Source organism: Aspergillus clavatus, genomic scaffold (assembly GCF_000002715.2).
Source record: "Aspergillus clavatus NRRL 1 1099423829798 genomic scaffold, whole genome shotgun sequence".
Lineage (NCBI taxonomy): Eukaryota > Fungi > Ascomycota > Eurotiomycetes > Eurotiales > Aspergillaceae > Aspergillus > Aspergillus clavatus.
The window spans coordinates 20,086-38,787 of NW_001517101.1; the positions used below are offsets into that span (position 1 = coordinate 20,086).

An 18,702-nucleotide genomic window follows, 5' to 3' on the forward strand; every position below is an offset into this window, starting at 1 on the left:
AAGGTTTTTACTAGTGCACCCTATCACAAATAAGGAACCTCAGACAGACCTTAGAGGCTAAGGTCTTCCTAAGGGGGGGGTAGTTATAAGGATTATAAAGGTCCTTTATATACTATAGTAAAGTTACCTTTGCAGAGGAGCCTACCTGGAGGGAGGATCCTTATAAGAGGTCATGTGAATAGTCATATAATATATAAAGATAATAACCCCACCCACAACCACTGAACTCTGAAGTTCAGTGATAATCTCTTTAAATAAGGACACCTATATTTAAACCTATTTATAAACATTCTTCTTTCACACTAGTTTCCAACTCTCACGGATCATAGATCCTTATACCATGCCCGGCTTCTGATGATCTCCCTATATCTAGCTTCTAATGATCTCCCCATCCCTAGCTTCTAATTATTTTCTTATTTCTACTTTATAATGCTCTTAATTACAATATCCTAAATTATTATTTTATGTCTCCTAGCTTATTACTCATTCTTAGCTTATCCATCCTATACTTAACTCTCTTCTTATCTAGACTCTATCTTTACTGAATAGGAATATTATGACAGTCTTACTATATTATGATGGTCTTACCATCCAGGGCACTAGATTATATGACCTATCATGTAATGTAGTAAGATATCTCTGACATGGAGGTACCATCTTACAATTTATCTTTCTATCCATCACCATATCAACCCCTACCTTTCAGGTAGAACCGTAGATGTGCCGTAACACCTCTGGCATGGCCTAGCTCAGTGCTGAAACAGAGCAAGGAACCAATCAATCAATTAATTGACCAGCTATAGTTACACCACCATATAAATCAGACAATACAGTGCTAAACTGGACCACTCAACAGACAAACAGTGAAGGATTTTAATAAAACCCAGTGCGTTCTTCTTCATATACTCCTGACTTTAGTTGCATAGTTAGATACCTTCTTGCAAGTCATAGCGAACACTCTCAAAAGCCTGCATCCTGGTAGAGGGTACCCTACACAAGCAAAACCCGAGCATTCCAGTCAAAAAGCCGAAGAACAACTACATTCTATGCTGCGATATACAACACTAAGTCCATGAGTCAGAAAGGAACAAGAAAAGGGGCATATGTATAACAGAGAGTGATACAAACCATTATTTCCACGAATGAAGGCATCACCGTAGCTGCGCCTTAATTTTCCATCCATAAATTCTTTAGACTGCTCCAGGGCAATGTTCATGTAACCATCTACTGACTGAAGTTCACCTAAGTCATGTTTAGCTTATGCCATGGATATATGATATGAGCATTTATAGATATTAATTACCTTTGTAGACAACCCCAGAGTTTAATTTAACAGTAACTGGGGCTCCAATGATTTCACTGAGGAATGCTGATGGGTCTCTGCCCTCTGAAGAGATATTTTCCATTGCTCTTGCTTTTACACTGGCAGGAACAATCCAACTCGATAATAATGTGAAAAGTAGTTGCTATTTATAAGGAGCGGTTGGTCATATAAAGTATGAATATGAGATAGACTATAAAAATTCACAGGTGAATGGACACACCTGTACGTGATGCCAAGAAGCGCATGAGTAATCAACAAAAAGAAGGGAATCAGTGAGCCTTGATACATCATTTGACCCTCATTGGCAAATCACCTTGACAGCTGCATAGACCAAAAGTCAAAGATGCACAAGAGGGGGGAAAAGTAACAGATAGGCAGGTGAGTTACCAAAAGTTGAATCGTATGTTCATGTTCCTAATATTGCTGATCCACAAGGGCAATTATCCGTCATCGAACGGGAGCCTATGACAATAATCAGCAACAACTGCTCCATACTTCATCCCTAATGCCAGTTCGCTCAGGAACATTTGAGGCCCTCCGACATCTGCCAAACCAACACCGACATTATCTGTTAAGCAGTCACGTACAACAGAGAAGGACTGAAGCCGATGCGGTCATTTTTTAAGAAACCTTCATGGGCAAGCCGCGGGGACGAAAACTCAACATCCGAATTTTACCGTCGCGCTGGACAAGTCTACGAGGACATAATCATTGCGAACAAAGAGGCCAGGGAAAACTCGATCCGTTGCAGCAGTGAAACTTTTACAAATCGCGGTCGGGCAAAGAAACGCCGTCGTCTTTCGGATGAGGGAATCCCCCAGGGAAACACACCCCCAGAATCTGATGACCAACCGAGACATATTCCCGAGCCTAGAGACGGGCAAGAAGTGGTATTGTTGACATACCGAACCCACTCATCGGGTGTCTCAGGGGAGGGAAGCAGTGGCAGCGAGCAACAAGTGGGGAAGAAAGCTACTCGTGATGCTAGCACTACTAACCAGGCTAATCACACTGGATTAGAATGTGAACGTGTGCTGGTCTCACCATGCCTCCAGGAGCTGGATATAGGATCCCCTTCTTGTATTGGATCCTGTATTAGCGCTGGAAGATCAGTCCAGCAGTATGGAGACAACCTGCAGATGACCCCCAAATCTGATTCTGCGCAATGCTCCGATCCCAAGGACAAAGATGTGATTGTGCAGATTCTCATCACTTCACAGCTAGCAAAGACAAAACCACTTATCATACACAGAAGAATGTCACAGTCTTTGCGCGATGTCCGCTTGGCATGGTGTAAACACCAAAATTTGTCAGCAGAAGTACAAGCATCCATTTATCTCACCTGGAAGGGTAGAAGACTATTTGATGTTACAACGTGTAAGAGTCTTGGACTCACCACGGAAACAAATCCATTTGAGGGCGATGATGAGATGAGCGATTGTATACCAATTGATAGCAGACACATGCGGGTCCATATGGAGGCTATCACGGAAGAGCTTGTCGCCCAAAATGTCCGATCTCTTTCGACCATGGCGCACTCGCAATTGATGGAGCCCACCCCCGGACAAGCGAGTTTGACCAGAATTATCATGAAGTGTCCTGGCTACGAGAATTTGGAGATGGAAGTCGATTCAAATGCGCGCGTCTCGCAGCTCATGAAAGCATTTCGCCATGCGAATAGTATTGCCGCAGAGCAAGATATCTATCTAGTATTCGACGGAGATCGACTCAGTCCTGATTCAAGACTGGCAGATTATGAAATCACAGATGATGATTTAATAGACGTTCTAATTCGATAACCGGGCGTCTGGTCCTGTTTCAAGTGGAAGAAATAAAATCTTGATTAGTATCTTTCCACGTCCATCTGATGCATCGGCAATATAAAGAAATGGTTCTCTTCATTTTGAGCGAATACCGCTTAAGAGTCATTTCTCAATGGTGGTGAAGGATTTTGGTCAATTGTTAAAAGATAAATGCTACTTTGTCATCTTAAATGAATGCATACTGTGTATAATGCAAGTCCCGTCATCTTGGCTGCGGAGTGTGGATACATATGGGGACTGGTCACTGGTGAGACCAAATGACCCAGAAACCAAGACCCACCCTATTAGATGGGTAGTCCAGAATCTCGATTTCAGCTATCTTATCGCGTGGCAGAAGTTTTGAACTTTCTTCTGTTTGATTTTCCACTTCATCTTCATTTCCAGTCCGTTTCATTAAAAAAAAAAATTAAGATGAAGCTAATGACTGCGAACTTTTTGACATGCGCTGTCAAAGGATGCAAGACATCACCAGCATCCTTCCCGCTTCATTTTCGCGATGCCGAGCTTGAACTTCAGGAACTTGACTTTCAACAAGATTTCATACGCAATATCGTCCCTCGTGTTGACTGGGATGGCCTTCGAGTAACAGCGAACGAAGTAGGTGAAGACTTTCTTAGAGCCAGTATAGCACGCTTATTCTCTTGACATTTCCCAGCTCGGATTTTCGCATTTACCAGAGAAGAGGCCTGAGGGTGAGGCTCTCAATGATGAACAGACATTAAAGGATTTGCACCGACTACTACTGGAGACCCATATCCTTGAAGGGAAATTGGTGTGTGGAAACTGCGGTCACGAATATATGATCAAAGAGGGCATTGCAAATTTTCTTCTACCGAGTCACTTGGGTCTGAAATACTCTTGCTTTCCTGCATTATATGCTCCTGCTAATATCCAAATTTCAGTCTAACATGCTTATTCATCCGTTGTCGTTGCTCCTACGCTTTTTGCTGGGTTCATAGTTTGCCGTCTAGCCATGATGGTATTTAAATATGAATTTTCCCATACCCGGACGGCGCGGGACAAGCCGCGGCTCTCTGCGCATCAGGCTCGGTTGCACAAGGTGGCAACAAGGATCTCATACGCCAGGTCTACTCTCGGGCTACGCCATGTAAACCCAGCACCTGCTGTTTCATTAACGGCGGATGGATTACGATGGTCCCTAAACTTTCTTTCACATGGCATCTGTAGTGATTCAAGTCCCCATCGGTAAGGGATAACTGCTCAATAAGCATCATGAAAAGATCAATAATACATGTGTATGTGTACTTGCGCAATCACCAATGAAAACGCCACCATGCCAGATGTTGGAAGCCAGCCAACTGCTCGTAGAGCCAAGATGTGGTAAGCGGGAACTGAAAAGAGCCTGTTGTCCCAGATGAAGTCAAGTCTCAGGGCAGGACTTGAGCTCTCGAGATGACCCTAATTAAGAAATCCTTTACAACCAGTTGAACCGCAAAGACATGGGATTCTGTCATCACTATCCCATTCTCTTTCAAACTTGTAGTCATAGGTTAGCTCCTCATCTGTGTATGAATGTCAGCTTGTGGAGTCAATGCGCATCTAATTTGCACGAGTGTCAGTTACCTCTTTCGATGTCCCTAAGAGCATATATGACAATCCTTTTACTACCATCGACCTTGATGATCTTGGCAGTGCAGTTAGGGGTACAGCTATGGTTGATGAACCTAGCAATACCTCCTCTTTTCGTGGCATCTATAACAGTGTTCTCGTCAATCCGGAAAAGGTAACTGCTACCAATCCCGCTTTTCAAGTACTGTCTTTCTCTCATGTCTGCAACCTGTTGCCGCACCTTTTCGCCCACATACTCTATAATCATATCATTTGCCGAGATGTTCTCTTCCGCATAAAGGCCCCAGTTGTGAATTGCTGACCTGGCGAAGCGCACCGGCTTCTTCCGTTTCTTCAACTGGTTGAATCGAAGAGCATCGCCATCTCCGCTTTGCATGGGAAGAGCCTGTTTTTGAGCATTGATGTCTGCGACCAGTCTGCGATTATTAACCCTGGTTGATCTTGAAGTAGATTTGGATATGGTCTTTGCTGCGGTGATTCTGGCAGCTTCAGCAGCTGTGGCATGGGGATCACTCCTCGCCTTAGCCTCGCGTTCCTCACGAGCCTTTTGAACCCTGATACGGTGGGGTAGATATTTGGATTTCTCGGACTCCAGGATTCTCTTTCTTCCCTCAGTTCGAGCAGCACCGGTAAAGTTGCAGACGTAGTAACCCGATATCTTAATTTCTTCATGGACAGGCCCAGTTTCATTGGGGCGACTGAGGGCCTTGATTTCCTTTTGCCGCCATGCCCATGCCGACAAATTGTCGACCTTAGACCATGGCAGTCCAGATAATACATCACGAAGAAAGCACAAGTCCTCTTCGTCTTTAACCAGAGCCTGCCAGCCATCTAAATCCATGACAATCGTTTCATCATCATCGACCGTTGAGCGGGGTTCATTATTCGATACGCCCCATTCAACCTCCGTTCTCATACCGTCATGTCTCTCTGCATTGTCATGCTCATCTGGTGATTGCAATTTCACTTCGATACCAGCATTTTGTATAATGGAATCGATATCAGGTGTACCATCCGAAGTCTGCTCGTGATCCTCGTGCGCCTGTATTGTTTTGTCGCTTACTTGGATTGAATGTTTCTGGTAGTCGTCAATGTGATCGACCGACCCTAAAACATCATGATCAACCCTTAGGGTTGACAGATCAAGAGCAGTTTCGGCAGGCAGATTCCTATTGAGATGCTCGCATTCATCTTCTTTAAGCCTCTTCCGCGCTTCAACATCCTCAGCAGGCCGCTTCCTTTTGCAGGTCAAAGACGAGTCCGGTGTATCCTTGTGTGGATATTGATCTATCGTATGTTCAGTCACGGGGGTTTGTAATACGTCCATTCCATGCTTGGCTTGTGCTGAAACAAAGCCATCCAAGGCCTCCGGGGCGGATTCGCCGTCATCAGAATCTGAAGATCTCGAACTCATTCGACTGGGAGGACGACTGTCCTGTTCATCAGGATCCACTGTGAACGGAGTGCGCGACTCGTCATCCGAATCGTCAACACTGTGTAATTGCTGCAGTCTGTGGTAGAGAGGCCGAACTTCTTTTTTCCGCATCGGTTGTTTGCGCCTTTCATCCACGAAGGCAGCATCTGCGCTGTTCAGTCGATGTGATTTCCTGATACGTGGTAGGGCAAGTATATTTAGGCCATAAGGGCTGAATGTATGTCGGCCATCTGAAAGAACGGACCGAGACTGACCAGGTCCCAGGGATGCTTCCACATCAATCCGAAAGGCAGGTTTCTTGATTCCTTCTGGATCCCGGAGACCCAACTGTTGTCTCTTAAGGGCATGTCGCTCCGGATCAAGGTAGTCGTACAAGGCTGGGGCCGCAATGCGCGATTTCACATCCTCGAGAAGTTTATCTTTCAGATCACGAACAATGAGAGCTAGGACTTCCCTACACGGGTCCATATTGATTGCCCTCTGTTGTTTTTCTTCTTCAATATCCAAATCTGCCTCCCTTTTCACCCGTTCCCTTTCAGACTTTTCTCTCCGCTCTGCCTGAAGACGCTCTGGGCTTGGGCTTCGCTCATAGTTTGGATTTCCATAAGGCTGGCTTTCCATATTCATGATGTAAGTGAAAAGAGGTTTCATGTGGCATACCTTGAAACAACGCTGAGTTTCCTCTTCGCCACGTCTGGAGTTTTCAAAGATAATATAGTACCCAGTTTTGTCGCAACGAATGTCTTTCCAGTCGAACAGTTTGAGTCTTTTCTTCAAATGGGGAACGGTCGTGCTAAGAACCGGCACGTAGCAATGTGCGATAAAAATGTAGGGCTCCCGCTTGATTTGACTCAATATAGGGGTTTCCTCGACTAACGATGGTACGGCTGGCTTGACAAAGCTCGCCCTGGGCCCTTCGGGTATGGCGAGCCCGGGGCGTGTGGAGGATCGTGAAGGACCTTTAGGCGCTGTCGGAGGCGGTTCGCTCCTCTTTAGTCGTGGTTCGAGTTTTGCTTCTTCCAACACAGTATTTTTCCTATGTCCCATCCGCTGAGACTCAATGGTCTTTGCAACAATTTTATCTGATACTGCCCCATCGCGATCAAGTTCCACTCTGATCCTCCGTGTCCCAATTCGTTGTTCTTTCTTGCACTCTAAAAAAGCTCGCCTTGCAGCAGTTGCAGCAGGAATTGACTCAGCACCCCTAAACGAATTACTGTCCTTGTACCTGACTGAGCATACTCCGAGAAATCGACCAGTAATGGGATCTGTGCGATTATTTATCTCTGAAACTTCACCGAAGCTTGAGAATAGTGCGCTTATTGGAGCAATCGGGGTTAGGGGATCAAATCCAGTGACCACTATCTGAATAGGTGGTCCTGGTCCGAGTGTTGTTGAAGCATCGTATGGCCATTGTTTCAATCTATAAGGAGCTGGCCGGTATTTCGTTTTCTGCTTGCATCCGGCTCCACGTGTGTAATTCGATATGCTCAGTCGCGGATCCGCTGGACAGCTCTTTGGGTCACTGACCACAAAATCCACGTACTGTGGTTTGCGACGCTTCTCTTTCGATGATCGTTTATCAATATCGGGATCATAAATCAACTTGCTGCCTTTGATGTCGCCGCCGCGCGGAGTTTGCGATTGTGGGGTTGGAGGTGTATGAAGAGGGGTGACAACAAGTTTCGCCTCTTCAGTCACGAAGTTGCTGGGCTTATTGTATTCTGCAATCCCACCTGCCGACTTTGACTGACATGGGCTAGACCTCTGAGGCGGAGATGACCCTGCATTAGTGAGGGGTGTTAGAGTGTCAATCTGTAATTCCTTCAACTGCGCAAGGCTAGATTGGGCAAGCGTTGAGCTCAGAATTGATGACCCCGTACTTGTTGTGTCCAGATTGATCCTCCCGGTTTCTCTGGATTGCGTCTTCTCTTGGCCCGTATGTATCGTTGTTATCGGAAATTCGAGTGTGCTGCTGTTCGTTGAGATATTGGCTATGGTGTTTTCCGGAGATGGCAGTTGCCCATCTTTTGGCTCGCTCCCAGGGCGATCTTTGATTAGGGAATGATCCCGTGGTGCTTTGATTCTCCTTTGTTGAAGAACAGATGGAGCGGTGGGGAAAAAGTCCGCATAGCCGGCTGAAGTGCGTGACATAATGAGAGAAGGCTTACAAGCCGAAAATTGACAAGCTGGAACCAAAACGCAGCATCCTTAACCGCAGTCTATCAACTGATGTGATGACTCACGGCCAGTGATCTTCTAATAATATAACCCAGGTTTCGCAGCTTGCCGAGAATGAGCAACGATAATCGCGTAGAAATCTTTATTCTCTGGAAAGAGAAAGAACAAGACGAAGCGCAGAGGACTTGCGAGGAGGGAGTCGGCAAAGAAGGCGCGTCGAGGGATATCAATGACAGAAGCCGTAGGTTCTCTCAAAAAAGCAGAGGATGGCAGCTGGAAATAAGGTGCCCCTACCAGGGCGATCAAACTGGTGGCCAAAAACTGCACGCAGCAAATCACGGCAAGAGCTTTGTGGGGTGAAATCTATGAAAGAGTCAACAGAATAAAGGACATGTGCACTCAATTTCAGGAAAAGAAAAGAGGTCAGTATAATACTGTGCGCACATGTCTAAAACTATTTGTCGTTTTCTTTTATGGTTCAGAGACTAAGTAGCATCATCACAGAAATGATGTACAAATTCCTCTGCAGACATCTCTAGTCTATCGGCAGGGATGGCTGACTACTCCATTTCCCCATTTTCACCGAACCACTTGCATACCTACCCAAGTACCCATACATATATTGCAATGTCCCCGTCATGCGAATTTTGCTGCGCACCCTACTAAATCTATCAATTTAAGTCAACGACCTTATAATTACCATCACTCGAAGCTGTCCAAGGAAAATGGAACTGGCGCGAAGTCCATTACCAGACATCTTCGCAATAGGGCATTGTGGTCAAATCTGGTCTTGATCGAGATTTTGATGATGTTGACATGTCCTCTCCTCTTTTAGGCATTATATCTCGGACTCATACCGCATATTCTGTTTTTTTGAACACCGCCTCAGTGTTCTGAACACCTGCTCTTCTTTTCAAATCATGCCTTTTCAGAATCCTTTGTTCTAAATGTAGTTGTCGGAATCATTGAATATCTGCTGTAATGTGCAGGTCCGGTTCAGGAGCTCAGCAGGAAATTTGGGGGGTTGGGGAGATGTGTTCAAGATATTTTCTTTAGCATGAACACTTGTTGACCTGTAGGCGACGATGCACGAGATGCGCCACACACGAGGAACCCGGAACAGCAAACCAGTGGCATGAAATGACTGTACTCTGATCAAGCCATTGTGATTAAAAACGGGCTATGTCTAGACGGAGGCAGGTAGCTCCTCCGTCCTCGCAATTGGGCTAGGACGCGTCATGGACTACTTATGTACGCTCAAAATCTATGCCTACTAGACGAGAATGACGGAAACCTTTTACCCAGAGACGTGGTGTCAAGAGCGGGCTCCATAACCTCTTCTGGAATGAGATAGGAAATAGATGGACCAACGATGCGAGGAGCCGATAGCCTACCGACGCTCAAGAAGATAGGGCCTGCCGACTCGAGCAATATACTTGTAGATCAATTTATACAGTTACATAGAAGGGACGGACTACCTAGGAGTCCTTTTTTTTATAGAATACTCTGTATGATGTACATTCAGCTTGAAATGGGGTACCTGGGCTACTTCATACAGAGTGGAGAGCTCATAATCTGAATTGAAGACGAAGAATAGGGAGCAACTTCAGAAAGGACATCTCGGATATGTTGGTACTTAAGCATGAGAGACACAAGATATTATTGGGAAAAGGGGGAAAAGTCTACCTACTGTCCAGGTGGTTGCCTACAATTTACGATTCTATCTACAGGTACTCGACCTGATAGAGTGGGACTCTTTCTCAAAAGCTTCCATTGGGCTTAAGTTTTCATCATTATCACCAAACAAAGTGTACCTAATCAATATCTGTTTCTATGGTATATAATGCCATACATACCTAGGTTCCATTGTCATTCATTTTCGTACTCTATTCTTCACCTCCCCTTCCCTCTGCCCAACAGTGCCTGCTACAGTCATTTGCTAGGGCGCATAACATTGCAGGAGAAAGTAACTTTGTAAATAAGGTCTAGGGTCTCATACAATGAAGTATAAAGTTACATATCAGGTACTAGCATATTTCAGCAATCAACCAGATCTGAACAGGACAATGATGGCATCTTCAGTTTACTTCTTTTACTATACTTGAGAATGTATAGACTGGCTGTATTAAAGACAAGTGGTTCCTATGAACCATCACTATAGAAATGGGGAGCTACCAAATATAATAGTAAACACTAAACAGTTTTATGGGGGTATTTATTAGTGCCCACTCATGTACTCTGTAGAAAAGCCAGAGCAACGTGGGACTGTGTATCATTGAATCTTAGATGTCAGAAGTTTAGAACCCACCTGTGAATGTGATTATGGAACTATATACCTGAAGGGTGGACAGTGGGATGTAGATAGATAGGTACTACCTACCCAACATAAGGAAATTAAATTGTCCATATAGTGGATGATGCATGTAAGGTTCTCTTTACCTAAGGTTGATGAATAATTGAACTATCTACTCCGTACAGGGCAAGGCATACAACAGTTGGTGGATGTATGGTCCTGTACCTTACCAATATACTGTAGTAAACCATGGAAGACATCTACCTTAATCACCCAGTGGTCCTGTAAAATAGCGGTATAAACTAGTCAATCAACAATTCATCTTGCATCATTGCCTGCAGTCATTTAGCAGGCCGAGAAAGATTTATCGATAGTTAGGCTAGCAGTTGGATTGAACACCCCTCAGTCATTATCCTCATCAGCTACCAATTTTCGTGCCTGATGAACTTTGTTGTACGGGCTCGGTAGGTAGTCTTCAACCAAGTTACAGGTGAGACATCTCAGAAAAACTGCAAGAGGCGCAGATTGTTGCCATAGATATGCTTGTTTGCCACTTTTCCTCTGATACTTAGTTTGGACAACAATAAGAACGATATTAATAGTACCGCTATGATGGAGTCGATCTGTAAAAATATGGATCTAATTATACTCCTACTAGTTTAGTTACCAAGGTAGTTTAGTCGTATCTCTCTAGTGACTAAGGTACCTTCCAGTCTTCCACAGGCAGTGAGGCAGAGCAGCGCCAGCTTCCCTAATCCCTGGTCCGATGGGTGGGGCACTTTCGCAACAAAAAACAAAACAGCTCCCCCCTCCTCCCAGATTGTTGAACTTGCTCAACCAGACAAGACACCGACTCCATCCAACTCATCCTCTGTTCTTTCCCCTTTGCCCTCTCAGCTGATCCCCTTAAAAGCCATCATCTATTCCCTTCTTCACCCAAAACACTCTTGTGCTTTTACCCCCATCCCTGAGCAAAAAACAAACAAACACAAACAGCATTCCCCCTCCCCCTCAGCAATTATCTGTCAACTCAATTGACTCTCCTGAACCTCATCCCTTAGTGAAAGGGAGTTCACTGTCTTGGACACACCGCATTTTTCAGAACTCTCCCCTCTTTTCTTCTTTTAGTCCTCCCCCCTCCTTTCTCCCTCCATCCCACCCCAGCCGATCCAATCTCCCAGCGAACCTTGTCTTGGATTTCCAAGTCTTTCCATCCTCTATCTTCTCCTCCAGTCTTATTTTGGCTTCTCGCTGATAACCATCATCCATCATGTGGTATGTCTATTGAATCTGGGTCCTCATGCCTGCTCATTTCAAACCGGATAGCTCACATACCACAGTGGAATCTTTGGCTATATCAATTACCTGGTCGAGAGAGACCGCAAATTCATCATTGACACCCTTTTGAATGGTATGTAACCCAGGTACATTTGATGCTATTCATATTCTTATTCATTTTTGTTTCGGTGATTTGCAGGACTCTCCAGACTCGAGTATCGCGGCTACGACTCGGCGGGATTTGCCATAGATGGTGACAAGAAGAATGAAGTTTGCGCTTTCAAGGAAGTCGGCAAGGTCGCAAAGCTGAAAGAACTCATTGAGGAATCGAAGCCCGATATGACGAAGACATTCGAGTCCCATGCTGGTATTGCCCATACCCGCTGGGCTACCCACGGAATGCCCTCGCGTCAAAACTGCCACCCGCACAGGTAAGTTGAATTCCGAGTCCCGGCGCGGATATCATGATACCCGGAGGGAAGTGTGTCTCGTGAGAGACTAGCTAACACAAATTCACAGATCTGACCCGAATTGGGAATTCGCAGTCGTCCACAACGGCATCATTACCAACTACAAGGAACTCAAGGCTCTTCTAGAGAGCAAGGGTTTCCGCTTTGAGACGGAAACTGACACCGAATGTATCGCAAAGCTCACGAAATATCTCTACGATCAGCAGCCTGATATTGAATTCACGGTCCTTGCAAAGGCCGTCGTGAAGGAGCTTGAGGGTGCCTTTGGTCTCCTTATTAAGTCGGCTCATTACCCTCACGAGGTAATCGCAGCTCGTAAGGGATCACCTCTTGTCATTGGCGTGAGAACCTCCAAGAAAATGAAAGTGGATTTTGTCGATGTGGAATATTCAGAAGATGGAGCTCTCCCCGCCGAACAGGCTTCTCAGAATGTCGCTATCAAGAAGTCGGCGACTGGTCTTCTTGCTCCTCCTGACAAATCACTTCTGCACCGGTCTCAGTCTCGCGCGTTCCTCTCCGATGATGGCATCCCTCAGCCAGCAGAGTTTTTTCTGTCTTCCGACCCTTCTGCGATTGTTGAGCACACGAAGAAAGTGCTTTATTTGGAAGACGATGACATCGCCCATGTGCATGAAGGTCAGCTGAACATTCACAGACTCACCAAAGATGATGGAACCTCGAATGTTCGCGCCATCCAAACCATTGAGCTTGAACTGCAAGAGATCATGAAAGGCAAATTCGATCATTTCATGCAGAAGGAAATTTTCGAGCAGCCAGAGTCGGTGGTCAACACTATGAGAGGTCGATTGGATGTCGCAAACAAACAAGTCACTCTCGGTGGGCTTCGGCAGTACATCTCCACCATTCGTCGATGCAGACGAATTATCTTCATTGCCTGTGGCACCAGCTACCACTCATGTATGGCGGTCCGCGGGGTGTTCGAAGAACTCACCGAGATACCAATCTCTGTGGAACTTGCTTCGGACTTTCTAGACAGACAGGCGCCTGTTTTCCGAGATGACACCTGCGTCTTCGTCTCTCAGTCCGGGGAAACTGCCGATTCTCTCGGCGCCCTTCGCTATTGCCTCGAACGAGGTGCATTGACTGTTGGTATTGTCAATGTTGTTGGTTCCTCTATTTCTCTGTTGACTCATTGTGGTGTGCACATCAATGCCGGCCCCGAGATTGGTGTAGCTTCCACCAAAGCGTACACTTCCCAATTTGTCGCCATGGTTATGTTCGCACTCTCCTTGAGCGAGGATCGCGCTTCCAAGCAAAAACGACGAGAGGAGATTATGGACGGCCTTGCCAAGATCTCCGGGCAGTTTCGAGAAATCCTGAAATTGAACGAACCTATCAAACAGATGTGCGCGAAGTTTTTCAAAGATCAGAAAAGCTTGCTTCTACTGGGCAGGGGTAGCCAGTTCCCGACTGCTCTCGAAGGTCAGTCAATCTCTCTGATCTGTATTATCTTTTACTCATCCCTCTTCCCTATGTACCACCGTGCGGTGTCTACTTGCTAACACATTCTATGCAGGAGCCCTTAAGATCAAGGAAATCTCCTATCTTCACTGCGAAGCGGTCATGTCAGGTGAACTGAAACACGGTGTCCTCGCCTTGGTCGATGAGAACCTACCCATCATCATGATCCTCACCCGGGACAATATCTTTTCGAAGTCTTTGAATGCCTACCAGCAAGGTACGTACAAGAATCCTTCCTTTTAAAAAGTGACTATTGGGGCCTAACTATGTGTCAGTCATCGCCCGCGGTGGTCGTCCTATCGTGATCTGCAACCATGACGACCCCGAATTCTCTTCCGCACAGACCGAGAAAATCGAGGTTCCGAGAACCGTTGATTGTCTTCAGGGTCTTCTCAATGTGATTCCACTCCAGCTTATTGCATACTGGCTGGCAGTTGCGGAGGGCCTTAACGTTGATTTCCCACGTAATCTTGCGAAGTCGGTCACTGTTGAGTAAATCGGCGGGCCGTTTAAGTCGTGATGTTTGAGGGCATCAGGTGTTAGGGAGACATTCAGATATCCTTTTTATGGGCTTCAATACGTATTCATAGTTATAAGAAGAACTACGCATATTATCACCTCTCTCCCCACTGCATTTCTGTACACGTCGCTTGATCGTAATTGGTTGTGGTCGACGACATTGTCTGATTCGAGAAGCACTAGCTTGTACTGTTACCACCCACTCTCTTTTGACTGTTCATACTGCGTCGAGCTCTTATTGCATTGAGCCGTGAAGGCGTAGTCACTAGAGCAGAATCTACCTTCGTTCATGGTTTCACCAGTATGTACGGATTATCTTCCCACCAAAGGCGGGGTGCAAGTTCCCCACATATCTCAGCATGACTGTTCTCTGTAGAATAGAGTGTCCTTTCATCTCATCCACACATCACCACCATTATTACTTCACCAATTGTCTTTCAGGATAGACCTACCAATAGAGAATCTGCGACAGATACCCTCAGATCAAAATGACATCACTGAAGGGGCCAGGAGCCTCGCAGATTTCTGATGGTGAGAGATTCATCTGTTCCCTCCTCGACTGTCTGCATGCTTATCTTTTTCCTGAAGGTTCCGGACTGCGGATTGCTATTGTCCACGCCAGGTGGAACATGGGAATTATAGGGCCTCTTCTTGAGGGAGCCAAGAAAAGCCTTCTGGCAGCCGGCGTGCTTGAAGAAAACATCACTCTTGAGACTGTCCCTGGCAGTTATGAGTTGCCATTTGCTGCCCAGCGGTAAGCCGCCATGAGGTTGAATTCAAGCCGGAGACACAGCCCGTGTCATGTCTCATTGTCGAATGGACACATCTGATGCAATTTTTTTCCCCCTTCTCTAGAATTTATGCAGCCTCACAGTTGCAAGCCGCCAAAGGATCATCTTCTGCAGCAGGTATCAGCGCGACGGATTTGCTTTCATCCTCTACCGCAGATCTGAGTAAGACAACGCCACAATCTCCTATCGCAGACGCACCCAGGCCGTTCGATGCTATCATCGCCATTGGTGTTCTCATTAAGGGAGAGACAATGCACTTCGAATACATTGCGGACGCCGTGTCGCATGGTTTGATGCGGGTTCAACTTGATACAGGCGTGCCAGTTATTTTTGGAGTGCTTACCGTTCTAACGGAGGAACAAGGCCTCGAGAGAGCCGGACTCGGCAAGAAGGGGATGCATAATCACGGCGAGGATTGGGGTAGCGCCGCCGTGGAACTTGGAATCAAGAGAAGAGATTGGGCCGAGGGCAAGGTTATTTAGAGCTGCCAATTCTATATGGGAAATTGCACGGGTATGCCAAACCTGGTCGAAGCACAGCGCGCCCTTGAGACAAAAGCAAAGTTGGAAAATATAGGTTGATATAAAACCGGTTCTACTGATTTCACTCCCGCCTTGGAAAGTTTTTTGATTGTTCTCGTACTATAGAGCAGCCGTCTCCGTTGGGTGATTCTATTCCTGCATTCGCTCACCTGAGCTTGGATCCTCCTTCGACGTCTCTTCCTCTTCCTCGTCCTCTCCCTCCAGAGCTCTCTTCGCTGCTTTCTCGGCCTCTTCGCGAAGTTCTCTAGGTACCTCTTCGTGCTTTCCCTTCGTAGGCCCGTCTAATGAGCTGATCCAGGACATTTCCAACTCAAACTCCTTGTCCTTGCTATCTTCGTGGGCGACATAGATAATTCGAGCAGCCTCTTTGATAGCGTCAAGAAGAGTCAAATTTTCGGAAGCCAAATCCAACTTCTCGAGTTCAGCTTTTGCAGCCTGTCTTCCCTTGCCGGTAGCGGCACCGTAGTAGCCCTTTATAGGCAGTCAGCATGTCGCCAAAGACCAGAAATTCCCCGAATATCTTACCCAGTACAGCCCACTTGGTTCGATCATATAAAGACCGGGACCGCCGGTCTTTGCACCCTCCACTTTACCTCCTGAACCTGAAACTGGTCCATTTCCGACTTGACCATCAACAGCCAGTTCGGCTTCGGAATCCCAGCCTCCGACGATAGCTGTAACTCCGAAGGGTCGTACACTCGAGTAGAGTGTGTATGCTTGAACATAACTGCCCAAGCGATTTGCTAAGGCGGAGACTGGGATGGGCCCCTTGTATACATTCCTCCAGGAAGAGGCTTCATCTCTAGCTCTAGAAACGAAGTGACGTCCATCTGGGACTAGCCCGGCGGAGACCTGTATAATGAAGAACTAGTTTTAGCAGGTATCCCTCGCTGGTTCTTGGGTGGAGTAAGTGTTTGGGGCCTTACAATGCCAACATGGCGATCCACTGTCGCAATTTTTCTATTCGCGCCTGGCTTCAAAAGCTTACTTGTGACAATCTTTTCAACGGCTAGGACAACTCCGTCCTTGCATCTGATGCCAATAGCTGTTCCTCCATTCTCGACGGCTTTGACTGCGTATTCAACCTGCCATTTGTGATAAGTAACTCCTGATTTGTCGGGAATGGTAAACCTAATACCTGGAAATTCCGACCGTCTGGAGAGAATACAGAATTCGACAGATCGTAGCCGGTACCGATGGACGTCTTGAGATGATTGGGTTAGCTTCTTGGACAACACAACGAAACCAGAATGAGGCGAGATCGAACCATAGCTGTTAGAATGAAGCAATGATCACCGAGAAGGGTAAGAAGCAGGGCCAGCTGAGGAGGACTGGCTAAAGTTCGATTGACTTGTTGAGCAGAAACTGATAAAGATTAGATTATTTTGCCGATGTGTCCAAATAGTTGCTCATAAGCCAAGGAGGTGGGAAGCTTGAAAGTGGTATCGTAGCTAGGTAGCTATCTTGCTGGGTATGTACCTACAGTCCTCTGTAGCTGGGGTCGCGTCACGGGGTTTCTGCCTATCAGGACCTATTATTAAGCCCTCTGTATCACATGACATTAACTTGGCACTCCGCTGTGTTCTGGGTTTATTACTTAGATTGATACTTATATAACTATGGTCGTCCATGAGTGGTCATTATGGAACTTGGTTCATGAGATTCTATCTGAAAAGCCACTTCTTTTTGTAAAACAGTTGGTTAGAAGTACCGTTCTTTCTGCTGTTTAGATTTCAAATTGGTTTCCTTCCAAAGCATTCATCATCATCAGCATCTCACCCAGTTGAGTGCCCAACCCTTTTTGTACAGGCTTTTTAGGCATCAAACCACATTCTGTCTCTTAAAAGACACTTCGCCCATGTCTCTCCTTGGTTGTTTCGACTCTTTCTCACTCTCAACTTCCTTTCAGTGGTAGGGTGTCCAGTCGAATTTGGCCGATCTATATCCTACATTACTTCTTGGCGCCCCGACTCTCATCAGCTGGATTAGGTACTTCTCCAAGGACTGAGCAACATCTGTAAATGAATGTGCTGTGTTGATTGCAATCTCATATTATCCTCTTCACCTTCTGCTTGGGTGATGAATGAGTGGCACTTCATCTTTCAGTCAATCAATTAATCAAGCTCCTTGTTTATATTTTCCGCAAGGGACTTTCTCACAATATAATGTCGTCGTCCTCCAGTTCGCATTCATGCTCCTTCTATGGGCAAGTCACTAAATGTCCTACTGCGCTCCATAAATTTAATGAAAGCTCCTGCTGTAGTGAGGTAGTTGCATTTTCCCAGTTCCTCTGTCCCCAGACTGACTTCCTGACCGTGTCACCTCTAGTGTGGCTTATTGGCGACCGAGAGAAATATCGCAATGCAACATGATCTTGCAGCACTCTTCTCCAAGCAGATGAGTATGGGTTCTGAGCAACCGAAGGACGAGGGGGGGCCCTTCCCGACTCGCAACCCGATCATGTACAGTATCACGCAGCACTACCATCACTCTTCACATGTGGCGCGTCAGGCTACAGTATCGGATTCTATGGATTTGCATTAGCGATAAGTAATGATAGGCAAACGCTCTCTCGCGAGGAATGATGGAATATGAGATACGCATCCGATAATACGTCCAAATAACATAGACCTTGCTATGATCAATCCTGGCCAGGTGTTGTCTGTGCCATGGAATGTTCCTGAATGGGCTTGTTCATCTTAATCGTGATACAAGGACACTCATTACACTCTGGACAAGTGTGCTGTTGTATCAATAAGCACTACTTTCCTAGTAGTGTTGAGATCTTGATGCCCACACCATCAGACGTTCGCTCTAATGTCAAAATTTGGATACATGACCCTCAGTTTCAATACTAAATCCCCGTGCTGTTGTCCGATGCGATTGAATTAGCTGCTGAGTTAAGAACCTGGTTATGACGTCACAAATCTGAGTTTTTGGTGTGCATGACTACCTAGTGTCTATAATACTGTGT

General features: G+C 46.0%; 7 protein-coding genes across 7 annotated transcripts, besides 1 other annotated feature; 4 read left to right on the forward strand and 3 right to left on the reverse strand.

The window, feature by feature from the left end:
• Positions 1–347: 347 nt before the first annotated feature.
• Positions 348–405: a microsatellite.
• A 613-nt stretch (positions 406–1,018) lies between these two features.
• Positions 1,019–1,406, reverse strand: ACLA_088070 (U4/U6-U5 snRNP complex subunit LSM6; the record flags this gene model as incomplete). The annotated part of the gene is made up of 2 exons (XM_001272543.1): positions 1,019–1,242; positions 1,304–1,406. 2 exons carry the CDS (start codon positions 1,404–1,406, stop codon positions 1,019–1,021), a joined length of 327 nt encoding a protein of 108 aa, XP_001272544.1.
• Positions 1,407–1,932: 526 nt separating this feature from the next.
• Positions 1,933–3,123, forward strand: ACLA_088080 (small ubiquitin-related modifier domain-containing protein; the record flags this gene model as incomplete). Its single annotated transcript, XM_001272544.1, has 1 exon — positions 1,933–3,123. The coding sequence occupies one exon, from the start codon at positions 1,933–1,935 to the stop codon at positions 3,121–3,123; it is 1,191 nt and encodes a 396-aa protein (XP_001272545.1).
• Positions 3,124–3,558: 435 nt separating this feature from the next.
• Positions 3,559–4,054, forward strand: ACLA_088090 (RNA methylation protein TRM112; the record flags this gene model as incomplete). The annotated part of the gene is made up of 2 exons (XM_001272545.1): positions 3,559–3,744; positions 3,803–4,054. The coding sequence occupies 2 exons, from the start codon at positions 3,559–3,561 to the stop codon at positions 4,052–4,054; spliced, it is 438 nt and encodes a 145-aa protein (XP_001272546.1).
• Positions 4,055–4,566: 512 nt separating this feature from the next.
• On the reverse strand, positions 4,567–8,326 carry set1 (histone methyltransferase SET1; the record flags this gene model as incomplete). The annotated part of the gene is made up of 2 exons (XM_001272546.1): positions 4,567–4,670; positions 4,732–8,326. The coding sequence occupies 2 exons, from the start codon at positions 8,324–8,326 to the stop codon at positions 4,567–4,569; spliced, it is 3,699 nt and encodes a 1,232-aa protein (XP_001272547.1).
• Positions 8,327–11,916: 3,590 nt separating this feature from the next.
• On the forward strand, positions 11,917–14,372 carry gfa1 (glutamine--fructose-6-phosphate transaminase (isomerizing) GFA1; the record flags this gene model as incomplete). The annotated part of the gene is made up of 6 exons (XM_001272547.1): positions 11,917–11,921; positions 11,987–12,057; positions 12,124–12,355; positions 12,444–13,837; positions 13,932–14,093; positions 14,152–14,372. The coding sequence occupies 6 exons, from the start codon at positions 11,917–11,919 to the stop codon at positions 14,370–14,372; spliced, it is 2,085 nt and encodes a 694-aa protein (XP_001272548.1).
• Positions 14,373–14,883: 511 nt separating this feature from the next.
• ACLA_088120 (lumazine synthase RIB4) lies at positions 14,884–15,668 on the forward strand (the record flags this gene model as incomplete). The annotated part of the gene is made up of 2 exons (XM_001272548.1): positions 14,884–15,149; positions 15,251–15,668. The coding sequence occupies 2 exons, from the start codon at positions 14,884–14,886 to the stop codon at positions 15,666–15,668; spliced, it is 684 nt and encodes a 227-aa protein (XP_001272549.1).
• A 189-nt stretch (positions 15,669–15,857) lies between these two features.
• On the reverse strand, positions 15,858–16,998 carry ACLA_088130 (proteasome core particle subunit alpha 7; the record flags this gene model as incomplete). The annotated part of the gene is made up of 5 exons (XM_001272549.1): positions 15,858–16,199; positions 16,254–16,580; positions 16,655–16,813; positions 16,867–16,932; positions 16,996–16,998. 5 exons carry the CDS (start codon positions 16,996–16,998, stop codon positions 15,858–15,860), a joined length of 897 nt encoding a protein of 298 aa, XP_001272550.1.
• Between the last annotated feature and the right edge of the window lie 1,704 nt (positions 16,999–18,702).